This window comes from Patagioenas fasciata, chromosome 2 (assembly GCF_037038585.1).
Source record: "Patagioenas fasciata isolate bPatFas1 chromosome 2, bPatFas1.hap1, whole genome shotgun sequence".
Taxonomy (NCBI): domain Eukaryota; kingdom Metazoa; phylum Chordata; class Aves; order Columbiformes; family Columbidae; genus Patagioenas; species Patagioenas fasciata.
Genome location: NC_092521.1, coordinates 45,511,818 through 45,529,238, shown reverse-complemented (window position 1 = coordinate 45,529,238; position 17,421 = coordinate 45,511,818). Strand labels below are relative to the sequence as shown.

The 17,421-nt window shown below is 42.7% G+C and overlaps 1 protein-coding gene across 3 annotated transcripts in view; it reads left to right on the top strand.

Moving 5' to 3' along the window:
- MAPRE2 (microtubule associated protein RP/EB family member 2) overlaps positions 1-17,421 on the top strand; it is a 103,859-nt gene that overhangs the window by 29,123 nt on the left and 57,315 nt on the right. The window contains exon 1 of one of the 3 annotated variants that reach the window (XM_065830678.2): positions 14,948-15,192. The exons of 1 other annotated variant lie outside the window; for it this stretch is intronic. In XM_065830678.2, the coding sequence (XP_065686750.1) occupies positions 15,105-15,192 (88 nt within the window). In that variant the 5' untranslated portion in view covers positions 14,948-15,104. Of the gene's footprint in view, positions 1-14,947; positions 15,193-17,421 lie in introns of those variants that run through there. One more of the 3 variants, XM_065830676.2, reaches the window with a different exon arrangement.

Below are 17,421 nucleotides of genomic sequence, written 5' to 3'. Positions count from 1 at the left end.
CTGTGATGGTGGTGTAGATGGAAGTGCAGCAGGGCAATGTCCTGTGCTGAGACACGGTGGGTTTCATCTGTCACCTTCTACTCTTGCACAGAGTAGGTGCCTCTGTGTAAAGTCAAGCTTTGTCACTGTGGTTATGCTGGTGCTGTCACCAGTACTCTGAAAAAACAGGAAATGTAAAGAAAACTGTGAGGGTTGAGATAGTGCACAGCCACAAAATGGACATTTATAAGCAGACTGCACCCTACCTGTCTAATAGAAACTTATCTGGCATGTGCAGATTTCCTGCAATGAGCGTCTCTCTCTGTGAGACAACAGACAGCTTTCCAGGGTGTTCCCTGTGGGTTGCAGCTTACTGTTTAGCCTTTCCTCTTCAAACCCCTTAGTCCTTATGGCCTATTATATGTCAAAATAAAGGTCTAGATACCAGTCTTCCAATATGAGAGATTCATTATATTGCTGGGCTATTACAATTGTGAAAGCCAGATCCATGTAACTTGCTATTATGTACTAGCCTCCACTCAAGAAATCTTCCAGTCAGGTTTCAGTGGCTTTGAGCCTAACAAATGGGCATAATTTTTCATGGCGTTAAGTTATATATGGACAACAACGTGAGGAATGGATGTCGGAATATGCAAGGAATTTTACACCTTTTACATTGGGCTTTTGGCAGTTAAAATTCCTTGCTTGATGGATTATCACTGAAATATTTATGACATACTGTAACATTAGAAAGCAATTCTTGGACCTGTTATATTTCAGAAATTTTGAGATAAAGAGAAATCAAATATATATAAAGAATATGTATATACACATGTAGATAAAGTATGCTTGTATGATAAACTGATTTCTGAGATGTTCAAGGGAGACTTGAACAAAAAGACCCATATGAGGTTTTTTTCTTCCTTGCACAGAAACAAATGTTCTCTGGTCATTCATGTAGAAGGTGCATGTAATTACTTAAACCAGGCAGACTGAAGAAGCATTTCTTCTCACTTCTTTCTGCCTCCAGCACTGGTACAGAATAAAATACTGTTTCTAGCTAGGTACACTCCATTTCCCATTCAGTTCCCCGCTGTTCATATCCCCAAATAGGTCATCTTAATGTCCACCAAAGATGATGTAACTTTCTAAAGGGTCATTTGTACTTCTTAAGAAGTATGAAATAGGTAAAATTCTGGGCTGAATGGGCTGCTTTGAAGGCATTTTCATTCATGGAAACAACATAAGGTCCTCTAAAATGCAGTGGAGAACATCTGTTTAGGAGTCAGTCCTGCATTGGACACAGCTGCTTTATAGCTGGGTTTGATCCAACATGAGAAAACTGGAGACCTAAATCCTGAACCTGAGAGAGCAAAGTTAACTGAAGTGGAAAGTTTGTTTATGACGGCTCACTCAGCAGTCCCGTTCCATTCTTAACTTAGGAATTGGGTAGCTTGGATAGCCTTTTATGGTGCTGTCTGAAAATATTCTGAACTTTGGGGTGATATTTATTTTTTCAGTGCCCAATACTGAAAATTATCCCACAAGACCTCAGCAAAGAGGTTGGTTCATCAGCAATGTAACTTTGCTTTTAAGAAAGATAATGTGTGGTTTTGTTCAGAGTTAATAATGAGATCCTTTCCAATGCAAAAACTGTCAACAGCACTGACATACATTCACAGTTACAAAAACACATAGTCTTGTAGTTGTGGTTTTTATTAAATACAAACCTCATTTTCTACTGTAAAGAGGAAAATACACTATTTTCATGCCACTAGTACCTTTTGTGCTCAAAATGTTACAGAAGCCTTTTTCATTTAATAAACAATATGACTGTTTGGAGTTTACAAAATGTTGCTATTTTGTGCCATGACTGTTGAAGCCATGACAATATACGATTTTAAAAATTATACACTTATTTCTAGTATTTTTTATTGCCTTCTGCATTTTGCCTATTGATGGTTCTTCATTGAAAAGCTGTAGAATGTTTATTAAAAGATGATTCAAGTAATGATTTGAGTTTTTCTCCAGCAGCAAGAATCTTTTTTTTTAAGATCTTAAAAAATATTTATCTTTGTCAGATATGTCAAGTATTTGTAATGCATCCAGATGTTATAAAAATAACTGTTGTTTTTTGAAGCAGTTCCTAGATATTATAAATAGAATCTTGCAAATGTGAGCAGGATCTACCCTGATTCTGCATAGTCGTCCTGAGTCTGCCCTCAGGCTGGATCTGTTAGGAAAACAGGATCTTTTTCTAGTAGTCTGTGACTCGCTAGTCTGTGTCTTGCTAGCCTGTTCACAATGCTGACTGTGGGTCTGACCACTCACTGATCACTTTAATGTCCAGAAAGCAACAGCAAAGCAGTAAGTAGCTCTAAATTTCACTTAGGAAAGGAAAAGCAAAAGCAGGAGAGACAGAAGAAGAAAGGCAGATGGAGGAGTGTAAAAGGAAGATGATAAGAGAATGTTGGGCTGGCACAGTGACGGCCGCACACAGTGATGACCCCCAAGCGCTTCTGAAAAACATAAAAAAGAACTGAGCTGCAACCAAAATGCTGTTGTGGGTGTGGAGGGACTTGTGTGGAGCTCAGAGTGCCATGGCTGTGTTCTCTCTGCGTTCTTCTTTCTGAAGTCCCTGTGTCCCTGTTCTGTGGGATGGTAGGCTCTGCATGGCTTACCTGGCCTTCTCTGATGCTGCTGCCCAAGCAGGTACCCGCACATCAGGCTTTAGGATGCTGAGCTGCTGTGCTCAGAGCCTCCAGCAGCAGACTAAAATCCAGGGGGTGGACAGGCTCCTAGAAACCGCACATGCCTGCTTGGAGCCCAAGAACAAAGAATGACTTGAAAGATCTAATTCAAATACTGCACTTTATTTTAAGGAGGGGAGTTGGGTGGTTATGGTTTGGTTTGGTTTTGCGTTAGGGCTTGGGGTTTTTTTTGCTTGGTGATGGCTTTTCTATTTTTATTCTTTGGGTTGGTTTGTTTGTTTGGGGGGTTTCTTTGGTGCTGGTTTGGGTTTTTGTTTTGTTTTTTTTCCTTAACGTAGGTATCAGCATTTTCTGCAATTGCTGCATCTGGATACATTGGTTTTCATTAGCTGACTGCTGGGCTTCTTACATAATTAAGTTGCTCCATGATCTACTGCTTCCAGAAAATCACCCCATGCACTGAGTCACAGTAAAGCATGAGTCGCTGGCAGCGCACAGCACGCTAGTGAGGTCAGGTGGAAGCAACATGCGTTTAATTTTTTACGTCTTCCTTACAATAAAAAAAAAATGCTGCCTATAATAATGGCTTCCTCAGCCTTCTTAGAGACTTGTTTGGCCTTAGGTAGAGCATGGAAAGGCCACTGTTGTGTGCTCTGCCATTGAATTACAATACAAGGTGGCACAACTAGGGGTTTATGGATTTTCAGTGTCCTGGGACCTGGTAATTTGCTCTCCTTGATATGTTTACTGTTGTTAACTCAGAGCTTGCACTCAAGCCCAAATGTTGTAATCAGCACTGTACCTGTTTATTCCCACCTGAGCCTGGAGCAGGCATGTGGTGAGAGGCGCTTACACAGGGGCCGTCAACGGCAGCTGGCTTAGGCCTTAAGAGCTTCAGCTGGAGATCTGCCACCAAAGTGTGCACAACTGCATCCCCTGTTAAAAATCCTCTCTGAAGGATCAGATAGGCCAGGTACATGTCAGGGTTACCATTTAATGTGAGGAGCACCAGTTTTACTTCTCTTTGAACACTCACTCCTCACAGAAGGGGGCTGGCAGTGCCCTGCATTTAGGTTTATGCTGTGGCTTCTATCAGACCTTCATCCTCTTAGGTGAGGCCTGGATTTGGCTCACTGCTAATGACCTGAGCGGGTTACATGTGATAAACACCTTCTGAACAGCACTACAGCACACATTTTATATCGTACATTTTAAAAAGAAAAACTGGTCCTAGTCTCATGTCTGTATTAAAAAAAAAAAAAAAATGCACTCAAGTATTTTCAGACTTAGTCTGATTTCATAGCTAGGATCTTTTTTGTCTAATATAAGAGGCTTCGTGTAATCACTCTTTTAAATCTGCAGCTTATGTTTGACAAGTGGGTCATTGGTTAATGGAAGCAAGTAAATCCAGCTGTTTATCTTTTCAGGAAGATCATGCACTTTCTGTGTGCTCTTGTCTGCTCAGAATAGAGATGTGTACATTTTTAATGGCACTCCCTCTATTTTAGAGTAGGGGTGTGAGCTTTATATTACATTTCATGTAGTAGTAATAGTGGTAGTAGTACTTCAGCTGGTATCATATTTGATCCACAAATCTATGGCAGCAGTTGCGATACTATTAATTTATTTACTAGGTGTGTTTTTAAGAAGTCATTAATTCGACTTTATAAGGAAAATTTACTGTTGTACATTGCTTGTAAATCTCCTTGCTGCTTCATTTCTCCTCCCCAAGTCCCAGTATTTGTGTGTGTTGCTGTTAGCAGATGTACCTTCCAGTAAAGCAGGCCAGCAGTAGCTTTTTCACAACTAGCATTGCCTCTTAACCAGGCAAGGACATTTTTTTGGCTAATTTGAAATGTCACTATTTCAGTAAGTGTTTGGTATAGCTTTCTGAAGGGTGCTAGTACCTAAATAAAACACTTGCAGTGCTAGGTGAATAAAGGACTCAGTGTATTCATAGAAACTTACAGAATCATAGCATGTCCTGAATTGGAAGAGACCCACAAAGATCATCGAATCACAGAATGTTAGGGATTGGAAGGGACCTCGAAAGATCATCTAGTCCAGTCCAGCTCCTGTCCCTGCATATGACAACCCCACAGTTCACACCATGTGTCTGAGGGTGTTGTCCAGTCTCTTCTTGAACACTGTCAGGCTTGGACCCGTGACACCTCCCTGGGGAGCCTGTTCCAGTGCTTCACTGCCCTCTGGGTGAAAAACCTTTTCCTTATGTCCAACCTAAACCTCCCCTGGCACATCTTCCTGCCATTCAGTCAGGTTCTGTCACTGGTTGCTAAAGAGAAGAGATTTGCACCTGCCCCTTCTCCTCCCCTTGTGAGGAAGCTGTAGGCCACATTGAGGTCTCCTCTTAGTCTCCTGTTCTACAGGACGAACAGACCAAGTGACTTTAGCCGCTCCTCATACAGCTTCCTCTCCAAACCCTTCACCAACTTTGTAGCTTCTTCTGGACACTCTCCAGTAGCTTAACATCCATTTTTATCCTGTGGTGCCCAGAACTGCACCCAGTGCTCCAGGTGAGGCCGCACCAGTGCAGAGCAGAGCGGGACAATCACCTCCCCCGCCCGGCTGGCAATGCTGTGCTGGATGCAGCCAGGACACAGTTGGCCCTCTTGGCTGCCAGGGCACACTGTTGGCTCATGTTCAACTTGTCGTCAACCAAAACCCCCAGATCCCTCTCTGCAGAGCTGTTCTCCAGCATCTCTTCCCCCAGTCTGTATGTACAGCCAGGGTTGCCATGTCCCAGGTACAAAATCTGGCACTTGCTCTTGTTGAACTTCATGCAGTTGGTGATTGCCCAGTTCTCCAATTTGTCCAGATTCCTCTGCAGGGCCTCTCTGCCCTCAAGAGCGTCAACATCTCCTCCCAATTTTGTGTAATTGGCAAACTTATTAAGCAATGCCTCAAGTCCTGAGTCTAAGTCATTTATAAAAACATCGAAGAGTGCTGGCCCTAAGATGAATCTCTGCAGAACCCCACTAGTGACTGGTCACCAGCCCGACATAACCCCGTTTACTTGAACCGTTTAAGCCCAGCCTGTCAGCCAATTGGCCACCCATTGTATATTGTATATGTTATGTATTTTATACATAGATCATAGCTTGATTTAATATGTCAGGTTCAAAAAGTCCTCTTAGGGAATGCCTGTCAGGCAGAGAAGTTTCCTGACACAGTTTACAAATACATGATTTTTTTTACTGGTTTTTTTTTTTATTATTTATTCAGAATACTAACCTAAGTGCAATGTGCTTAAGGCTGTCTGTGAAAATTATTTTTCATCTTCATTTGAAGGCTATTTTATTAATAAAAACTTTGGATAAATGCTAGGATGCTAATGAATGTTGACTTGCCATTGAAAAAGTATGATTTTCATCCATAAATGAGGAAACTAAAAATTTCATTAGTATGGCATTGTGTGAAGCAACAATGAAATTGTACTCAGAAGAACAGTTTCTTACTCCGAAATGCTCTAACATTTTCAAACAGTAACTATTACATACAAGCTTGTTACAGGTCTAAATACTCAGCAGCAAGTTAAAAAGAAAGTGGAGAACAGAGTGCCTCAGATGCTTGCATTCGGCCTGTAATGAGCATGAAATAGTATCTAAGAGTGAGTCTATTTGAACGGTAAGATGAATTTCTGTTAAAAAACTGTGTGTAAGACACAGATTTGTTCTAGCCCAAAGTGGAAGCACTCCTTGATTTCTCTCTGAGCTACTAATTGAAAATAAATCCCTGCAACCCAGTTTTTTAGAGGTGCCAGTGTGCCCCAGGGGTTTCAGCTCTTTGGTATGTTAATGGAAGCAAGGTGCCACACAAGGTGCGTGAATCTGGGGTGTCATCCAGCCCTCAAATACAGGTGTCACTTCTTGGGACGCTGGGTGTGAATGTGCATGTACCTTAGCAGGCAGATACTGCAGCACATTCCTCTCAGCCTGGATGAAATGAGGTGTAATTAGCTAATGAAAGTATGTTTGCTGGACAATAGATATGCTGGGGACTTTGTCTGAGGGAAGGAAGCCAGTTTGACCCAGGTTCTCTGCAGGTGGCTGATGAAGGAAACTGGGAATTGCCCAGGCCTACAAAGAATTCTGCCTGACAAAGGAAGGGTGGAAAAGAATGGGAGAATGAACAATGGGGAAACCTCAGGTGTGGAAGAAATGCTGAGATAAAAGGGAGGAGATGCTTATCTAGTTGTAGGAATGGAGAAAAGGGATAGGGTTTGAAGAGCTGGAAGTAGTGCATGGATCAGAAAGCAAACCATATAGGAAAGGCTGAGGACCCACCATGGTGATGCTGAGAGTGACACTGGAGAACGTTGCACAGACTTATGACAGTGTCTTCAGGAAGCTGGTTATAACAATGGGACCTGCTGCTGTGCTTGCAAGATGCTGAAAGCTGTCTGAAATTAGTTTTTGTAAAATGCTATGAATGTCCCAGACAAAAAGCAGTTACCAAGAGAAGGGGCAGGCAGCATACAAACAAGAAAGCATATCGTCTTCGGTGTAACTTCTTGACATTCACAAATTTGATGGGCATGTAAGACACACTCGCTTTTCAAGAGAGTTATTTATAGTGTGCTGTAAGAATGTAAGGAAACTATTTGTACAGTATTTTGCAGCGAGGCACCAGATTCTTGAACCAGGGTTTGCAATCATGGAAACACACTACTGAATGAATTGGCAGTGCGATTTTGATTCCGGTCAGGCATGAATGCGCTCTCTATTTCTTTCACACTAACTAGAGTATGCAATAATGTTTATATTGGCTTTTTGCTGGGTGTGGGAGGACAGACATTTAATTAACAGTTTCCTCAGACAGAGCAACCCCTTCAAATCTTGGTTTGCAATGATTCAGCCCTTTCTATGATCTAGTTTAACCATTTCTGATTTAGTAATAGGTACGCAAAAAATTAATTGACCATCTGCTAGAATCATTACTTTCTTGTGCCAGCCTTCTTCCTTCCTCTTTAGTAGTGGTGTCTTGGACAGTTTGGGAAATGTTGACAAATGTAATGTTCTTTGCAACAGGTTATAAACCCTTTGCAAGCTTCACATGTTTAGTATCAGTCATGCTAATACTAGGTAAGGTGCAATGCTGTGTGCTGAACAGATCTTAACCAGTAATCATTCCAAAGAATTTAAACGTCTCCTTGTGTTACCTGCAGGTATTGGATAGTCATGCGGAGCACTAAACTATTTGGATAACAGGTGTGAATCTAGTGGCGCTCAGCTTCAAAGCGCTTGTTGTACAATATAAAGAGAGAATCACTGATCCCAAATGCCTTTATTAACTATTCTTGAATTATTGGTGTGTAATGCCAATGCCAAGTCAAGTTTCGAGCAGAGTAATGTGACAAGTTATGTCAGAAGTCATCTACCAATAAAGGTATTGCTTTAGTGTGGGACACAGCCATATCAGATTTTCATGTTAGAAACTCCCGCACTTGACAAATGGTGTTGCAAATGTTCTCATTTGTCTTCCCCCATGCCCCAATGTTGCTTTTGTGAAACACATCATTAGAACTGAAATACCTTCAAAGTATTTTGCTGATATTTTCAATGTAAACTGTAAGAAGGAACATCAGAGAGGTAGATTGTCCATGCCTACTTGGTTTTTGTCATCTTTCTGCATTTTCCAGATATCTCCCTTTAGCCCAAAGAACACCACAGGTTCCTCAAATGTATAAAGAAATGCTAGACTTCTGCACTCACATTTCCAAACCCTTTCAGGCTTTTACCATTTATAACTTGTTTCATTGGTTTTGTTTAGGATATGAATGTCTGACACTCTTTTTCCAATGCTAACAGTCATAAGCTGTACTGTATGGAAACTTCAAAATCCCAAATCCCTCTCTTCTAGAACAGCAATCTCACTTCAATTAAGGTTTTGTCATCCTCTGAAAAAGTCTAGGAATCCAGATTACCTGAATGTTATGAATGTTTTTGGTTTCGCTCTTCATAGTCTTTACATCTGAACCCTGACAAAAACAAGCCTAGAAAACTAATTAACACCTTGGTGCAAATGGAAGTGGTGATGGTAAATCTAGAACAGCTCCAGCCAAATAATTCCATGTAAATGTATGTGAATAGGCTGTGAGTCAGCCTCCTTCCTCAATTCATTTCAACCAGTATTAACGGCAAAGTGAGACAGAGGAGTTGTTAACTTCAAGCATTTATTGATCACAGCCTCCATTTACAGGTTTTCAGATGAAAGCAGCTCCCCAAGGAGCATCTTAAGCTTTGCTGTAGCCCAGTGGGATAACACTGAACACAAATGTAACAGCCACTAAACAATTCAAAATTTTGGGATTGGTCTGGAGTTGATGGAAGTAAAAACTTCTCTTTGGAACCATCTTTCACTGTTTCCTGCTCTCACTGGAGCTTCTTATTATCTAGGAAGTGTTGGATAAAAATGTTTTGGACATTTGGTGTGAACTTATGTTTTAAGTACAGAATCCTTTGATTTAATGTGACAAGTGCTCCTTTCTAAATAGGAACTGGGTTTTTTCTTTAAAGCAGCTGGATTTAGCTAAACTCTGAAAGGGCTGGATTTAATAAATGTCCACTAAACCTATTTAATAATTTTAATCTAACAATTGATATTAGAAGTGTAAATTAGTCTAAAAATATCTATTCAAGGGTTTTTGAAATACTGTTTCTGTAAACAACATCAAAAAAATCCAGTTTTTGTAGACAGTCTTTAAATCTTGAAATAATCATCTGAATTCTATTTGATTTCCATAAGAACTATAAAAGGTAGCTGGTGTCTTTTTAAAGAAAAATACCCACAGGCTGGGGGTCTTCAAGACCTCTGTTTAGTGAGGAATTAATACACTAATAGTCAGCTTATAAAGCTAAATTTTCAGGAATGCTTAGCTGACAAAGACCCAAACTTCTATTCTTCCTTACGGGAACAGAACACTTCCTAAAAAATGAAATGTGACCTCTGAAATATAAATATGTCCATATATTTAAAAATAGACTTCAGTTACCTCATAGGGATGTGGTCCATGCACATTGTGTAACTGGGACAGCCCCAACCCTCTCTTTCTTTTCTCTGTCTCTCTACAGTGCAGGCAAATAATCAAGACTTTAAGTAAAGTCACAACACTAGAATCCCCAAGGGTAGGAAGCTCATTCTTTACCTACAGGATGTCTGGAGTGATAAGTAGCTGTTTTATTAAAACTCATGCAATGTTTCTTCGTCCTGACAAAATTACCATTTGCAGTTTGGTGTGGTGAGTTTAAATGCAATGCACCCTGAAATTTAAGACATAGAATGAAGTAACAGCAATGGAGGTGTGAAAATTTATTCAGTGTCATTTAAACAAAAGAAGCCTATGAAGTTCTAGTTTTGAATTTTCACTTGAAGTGATTTTTATGCCACAGTGGGAGCTTTTTCCTGCATAACCCAGGTCAACTTGAAACTTAGGCACCACATCATACCTGATATGCATTCAGTGTTAACAATGTTGTTACTAATTCCTTTATGGATGTTTCTGTGTAATATGTTATCATTACAGGTTAGAATTGTGCACTAATTTAGGCTGGTACAAGCCAGTGTTCTTTAAGAGATGTGCAGTTGCAGGTATCTCATTTTGATTTCCCATAAATAACATGCAAATCTGGATCTCCTAAGGCTTCTTGTTTTAATTTATGAAATGAAACTTTTACTCAAGGTGTATACTGTCAGAAATTAGACTGATTCTGATGCAGCTTAGTTAAGTATGCTCATGGTTATATCCATTTTACTGAATCTATTCATGCTTGGAATAAAGCATGTCTGTATACCTTCAATGAACTGGCGTTCCTTGAAGCAGCAAGGTTTGTCCAAGCCTCAACAGAGTAACTTTTTTAGCTCTTCCCAAACATTCTTCCTGCTTTGCATTATTCACTTATTTTCAAATCTAAACACTACTGGCCAACACCTTGAGGGAGAGCCTATTTCCACACAGGTTTCTGATAAACACACACCTGAATTACAGAAACAGCTTTGGTTTTGCTCTACAGTGTATGAAATCCATTGCTTTGCAGAATTTTGTTTATCTTTATCCTGATAAAGGAAGACTAAGATAATAGCTAAATTAGAAAAGCAGACTACATTGATCAGGGCTGCTGCTTTGAAAAAAACAAACGAACAAACAAAAAAAAAGCTGTTGCTACCTTCTGTTTGTTTGTTTGCGTGAATTAGATTTTTATGATTCTCTTTCCCAGAGGAAAAACTTTACTTGTGACAGAAGTGTTTATGAAACACTTCTGAAAAGTGAAGTACATGGGCCAAAATAATTGTACTACTCTGATGGTTGCAACAGTTTGGAATTGTAGTGGAGTTTATATTCAAAAGGCAGTGCAAGGAATATCACACTGCTTCATTTATGAACCTGAACATAGATATCAGAGATGTGGGATGCTCATTGGCCACTCTGGAGTTAAATCTGATTGTCTTGAGCTCACTCCCTACCCCTCCCACCACAGGAAAGTTATGCAAGCAGTGGGTAAATTCTGCAAATAGTAATCGTATTTATGCTTTGGCTACGTCACATACAAAGCTCCCTAAAACCGTGTTTGGTTTTTTTTAATCTTCTGAGAAATATGTCAGCAGAAGTCTCTAGTGTAGCTGTCACCTCTGTTTTCAGAGGTTGTGTGTTAGTCGCTTCTTAGCGGCATTAAAATGCTCATAATTTATTTCCACATTAGCTGGCTAGTATAAAATCCTGGCTAAAGCATGTCTGAGGTCTTCCAAACACTGCATTTTGGGCTTTTAGGGGAATTCACTCTCAGGCATTATAAATTACGCTGTGTGGCCTTTTTACTGCAGAAAGTGAAGCATAGAGCAAGTAAGGAAAGTGGAACTGAAAACGAAAGCTCTGAGGAGGAAGAAGCAACCAGATTTTGGAGAATGATGGTTAAGCCTGTTGCAGTGGTCACTAGTGGCCAGTGCTCACTTTACTCTGTTCACCACAGCAGAAACAGGGAAGAACAGGCTAATGTGGCATGGGAGTGGGTTATCCTGAGAGGATGCAGCATCTCCATCCTTGGAGATTTTGGAGATTTGTCTAGACTATGATCATGTCACCAAACATCACCAGATCTTGTGCTGGTGATGATCTTGCTCTGAGCGGGAGACTGAACTGGATGACCTCCATAAGTCCCTTCCAGCTATTGTTTTTGTGGCTCTCAGTGTCTGAAGATCTATTACATCAGGTTTTGTAATTCCACCGCTAGGCATTAATTGCTTTCCTGGCTCTTTGCTTTGCTTAGTCTGCATATCACTTGTGAGTACTAGATTTCAGTACTTTCAGCGTACCATCGGTGGGGGATTTTTATCAACACTATGATGATCTTTTATTCTTTAAGCTGTTTTTCTATTTGTATGTCTACTGCATTTAAAAACCATAAAGGCAGCACAGGTATGTAATAATAGGAACAGGTTCCTCTTTCGTGTTCTGTGTCACCAGATCCACATTCAAGATCTCTCGGCTCAGAAATTATGAAAGCGGGAAGAAGTTGCTGATGATTTCCTGCATGTAACAGTCAGAGTTGTGTTTGTGGGCCACGCAGTGCTCAGGAACAGAGATCTAAGCAGAGGGAGTGCTGTGCGTATGGAATCCATATTGTGCCCCATGCACCCCAAGCTGTGCTAGATCAGCTGAAGCAGCATGTGCTTTCTGAAAACCAGCATCAAGCTTCTTTTGCTGAGGCCTGGCTCAGGCATTCTAAAGGTAAGGTGCTGCTTTGGGGCAACGTGTGTTTTCTGACCTTGAATCCCAATGCAAAGGGAAGGGGTCTGAAGCAAGGCTGCTGTGCTGTCCTTGCTTGCACTTCTCCCCTGTGGCTTTGCCAGTGCATGTTTCAAACGGTTTTGGAGGCTTCAATAAAGAAGCATCTGTTCTTTGCCACTGGTGAAGAAATAAAAATATTTTCACAAGTTAGGGTAGCAGAGTGTTTTACTGCTTGCTGCCTAGTAGGGCAGGTAGGGTTATGTCTGGCAGCTAACGACCTACTACAGATTATTTTTATATTCTGTCACCATGTAGCATTTCTGGCTTCTCCATGCTCTCGAGTGTTACTAAGACACTTCTTGGCCTTTTTAGCAGAACGTATTTTGTTGCTTGCTTTGAAAAAGACTCCAAGGCAACTTTCTCTACGGGGTTTACTGTTGCCAGATGAGCAGAACATATAGTATGTGAACCACAAACAGCCATAGGTTGGTTACTGAAAGCAAAATTTTAGTATATTTGAAAACATGGCAGAAACAATAAATCTTCTGTCTTAGTGTTCAGAGGACCATGGCAAATTGGCAGACTAATTAAAGTTTTGTTAGAGATTGCTCTGTGTATGTGTGTGTTAAAATATACATCCAATTTAAATTCAGGTAGTTTCTCACTGGTCCAAGCACTGTGTAGTTGTTATTTAGTTATTGATTGTATTCCCCTTACAAGCTCTCTGTTAATCCAGAGTCTATATCATGAGCATAATCATGTGAACTCAGCTTTCAGCAAAGTGTCATTTCAGTTTGAAAGGTTAGATAAATTCAAATTTTATAAAATCACTTTATTCATGTAGAAAAAGCCTGAGGTATAATCCTGATCAAGCTCATACTTCAGAAGCTTTGAGTTTTATTATAATATCAGCACGTGCCTCTGAGAACATGTTAGAAATACTCACATTGCTTTCCTTTGACCTGCCACCTTAAAACCAATTTTAAAAGAGAGTTGAATTTGGGGGTACTTAAAAAAAAAAAAAAAGTTGTTAGATATGCCCAAATATTGTTTTCTCTTTTGCATTTAACAGCCCTGAGGTCATACAGAACTGTTCGGAGACCTTGTCCGTAGTCACCCTTGCTGGTTTCTGTTTAGAGAAAACTATTTGTAAACAGTTAGATAGTTTGTTTTTCTAACGTGGTAAATGTGTGAGTTTTGATTCACAGTTGGCACACGAGGGTAGGTTTTGTTGGGGAGAAGTTCAGATCTGTTTCTGAGGATGATCAGTTAATACCAAACTTCGACGGCTGCTGTTATTTAGGCAAGGATAGAAATGCAGAAATCATAGAGAGATGCAAAGGGAAACAGACTGAGTTGGGGATAAAAAACCCCTTTGAATGAAGGGGAGGAAGAGATGAGGGGTCATGTGAATGATGGTGCTAACAGAGCTAGCAGTGCCAGTAATTCAGTGCTACTTCTTTGGCAGGATTTTTCCCTTCTTGTTTCTGACTCAAGCAAGATTTTAGAGGACATGCCATTAAATGGTTCCTCTGTGTAAGCCGGAGAGAGGAGAAAGCTGGTCATGTGCAATGCATCTTGACAGGTGTTTTACTGCGCTCTCCTGTGAAGCCGTGAGCAGGGATATAGAGCTTGGTAACTTGGACATCCTGGTGCTTGGGGATGGGAGGGGAAGGTGGGTGGAAAAACAGGAGGAGTAATGGACAGAGGAACAAAACAAAACAAAAAAATCAATGAACTTAGATGTTCTTACGCTTTTTTATGTCTGTGATTTCTGACATCCTTGTATTCTCTTACCATTTAATATTTACGCACAATTTTGTTAATAGTTTCTCTACCGTATTAAACACAAAACCTGTTCTGGTGAGCTGTGGGCAGTGTGATTGGCAGACAAGGACAAGCTTTGTGCAGTGGGGATGGCCAGTCTCCCCGGCACACCGAAGCACAGGGGAGATGTTACCGGGAGCTGGGCGGTGTTTTCCAATTATGCTGCTGCTGTCTGGGCGTTGTAACAGAGCAGCGTGTCGTGGGGGCTCGTTTCGTGCTGGTTGCAAAAGCTTAAGCCCGAAATAGCTCCGTGGCGTCGGGAAAAGGAGGGTGATGTTGAGGTATCGGGGAAAAGAGGGTGATGATCGGGCATCGGGCTTTGGGGTCTCGGTTGTTCTCATCAAATCAAGGTGCCGTTGTCATGGGGAGAGGAACGGCGCGGTTTCCCGCTCCCCGAGGGGAGAAGGACGCGTTTCTGTGCCGCCCACGAGTGCAGGAGGCGGCGGCGGGATAACGCCGTAGCTGTGCGTGGGATGGCGCTTTGTCTGCCTGCACCGAGAGAGGCCCGCCTGGCACTGCGGGCCCGCCCCCGCGGGTCCCCTCCGCACACACGGGGCGAGCGGCTCTTTGTGTGGGGGAGCGGAGCGGCCCCCCCGCCTCCCCGGGCGCAGCGGGGCGGAGGGCGGCGCGGCGCGGAGTCGGCCGGTTGCCATGGCGAGGGGCGGTCACGTGGGGCGGCGGCGGGGCTGACGCGCGCGGCGGGCGGGGCGGCGCGGGCGGGCGGTGAGAGTCCGGCTGAGCTGCTGCCGCTGCCGCCACCGCCACCTTCCGCACAGCAGCAGCGCGGGGCTCTGCGGAGCCGCGGGGAGCGCCAATGCCCGGACCGACACAAGCCCTGTCCCCAAATGGCGAGAACAACAACGACATCATCCAGGACAACGGGACCATCATCCCCTTCAGGAAGCACACGGTGCGGGGGGAGCGCTCCTACAGGTACTGCGGCGGATAGCGGGGCGGCGGCGGGAGAGGGGGGGGCTGCAGCGAGGGAGGCGGTTGCATAAGGCGGGCGGGCTGCAGCCCTTCCCACCCCGGCCCCGCCGGAGTGGGCGGCCGGGGGGCTGCGGCGTGCGGCGGCGCTCGCATTGTGCGGCTGAAAGCGTTTGGTGAATAGGCTGGATGTCTGCGAGGGCTCTTCGTTCCCGGGCGGAAGAAAGGCGGTTAAAAATAATTGAAAAAAAAATAGGGAGAAAAAAAGAGAAAAAAATAAAAAGGAAGGAAAGAAGGAGCCCCGCGCAGGCAGCCAGCTCCCACTGGAAAGAGCCGCAGCACCGCGCTGCGGATCTCGGAGGCGGCGCCGTGCGGGAGGCGGTGGCCGGGGATGGCGGGGCGCGGGCAGCCGCTGCCCGGCCGGGGCACCGCACCGGGCATCGGGCACTGCCCTGTGGGGCGGCCGGCGGCCTCCACCCCTAGCACACCGGTCCCGGGGGTGACAGCGACCCCCGCTTATCGGGGCGGGGGTGACAGCCCTCCCGGTGCTTGCGCGGGGGGCGGGGGCGGCTCCATCCGCCACCCCCGCTGGCCGCGGCGGCTGGAGCCAGCTTCGTTTTGTGTTTATTTACTGCTTTTCGTATTGGGGGGGCACATCCTTTGTCGCAGTTGTAGGCATTTTTGATGAATCGCTTGGCATGCGCTGCTGGCAGCGCTTCTGCATTAACATCTCTGACAATATGTTCCAGCAGATAAGCTCATTAAAATTGTTTGCATTGTTTGATAAGGGTCGCAGCACAGCCCGGAACGCAACTGGTTTTATGTCCTCCTTGCTGCCGACTCGAAGGGTGATAATACGGCCGGTAGCTCTCCTCATGTTAATATATATAGTTATTTTAAATACTGCCTGGATGACAGCAAGCAATGCCTCTGCAGAGAACACGCCCCTTAAAGCTGATTTTCAAACAGCAGGAAATGATGCTGCTTTCAAATATCTGACCGAAGTGGCGAGTTGTATGCTCGATTAGATGAAAACAAATGGGGATGACTTGGCTTGTTTGTGTCAAGAAAATCATAATCTTTTTTCTTCTGCTGAGGAATAACAGAGCTGCTACCGGCATAGCTGACCATTAATAACCTTAACAGTGAACCTCATTGTCGATCACACACTGATGGGTGATTGAGAAATGCATCGGAGATCCAAGTGTGTGCTTTGTTTGAATGTCCCTCCGAATCTATTGATACTTCGTGTAATGAAGCCTCCATGCACACATTTAGCACAAAGTAGCAAAATTGCTTTTGTAAAGACCTGTTTCTACTTGCAGGAAGATTGGAGCTCTGGGTTCCTATACCTAAACACAGCTGAGCAGTACGAGATTATGTTTTAGAGGAGAGCTGTATTTCCATCATGCACCTAGGCAGAAATATGAAATAGATTTGAAATGAATTATCATGCGTCTATTTTAGATTCTCACATGTCATAGGTGCTACTGATGGCTGTCTCACTGCTTTCCTTCAGAAGGATTCTTTGTAAAACCTCTCTTGAACAGAATTCTTCACTATCCTTTTGCAATATGTTTGTACATGATTTTCTGCAGACATCAACAAGTCAGTTTTCCTGTCCTTCTACCTGTCATATCATACATTGAACTATGTCTAGAAAAGACATTTTGTGAGGCTGCTGTGTTAAGCACATGGTGACAGAAATAATTATATCACTTGCCCAGTTTTCCAGAAACTGAAGTTATTCTGCATCTGAATAGCCTTTCATCCAGAGGAATACTCCTTAGTCTTGTAGAGCTTTGTACCCATTTGTATCCCTATCTAGTGCAATATAAAGTAATGCAGAATTACTGATTTTAATGTTGCATGTTATTTTGGGGAAATACATAGATAATACGATTCTATATATTTCAGAAATAAACCTTTAGTGCACCAATGAAAATTTCCACTGGGGAATCTTATTTAGGTTCTCATTGGCTTGTGGAAACCTACCCTGATCTCTGGAGTCATGACACCCATATCTGTTATTTTTCCCCTTTCTCCAGGGGGAAGAGTGATACTGAATTCTTAGCTCTAAGTACTTCATGAAGTAAATTTCAACCATAACTGAAAGGAAACATGAAATAAAACACATGGAAACTGTGGTGAAACTTCTCCTTGATACTGGAAGAGAATAGACTTTTAATTTCTGTGAAAACCTTTTAATAGCTAGACTAGTTTGGTCCTTGGCAA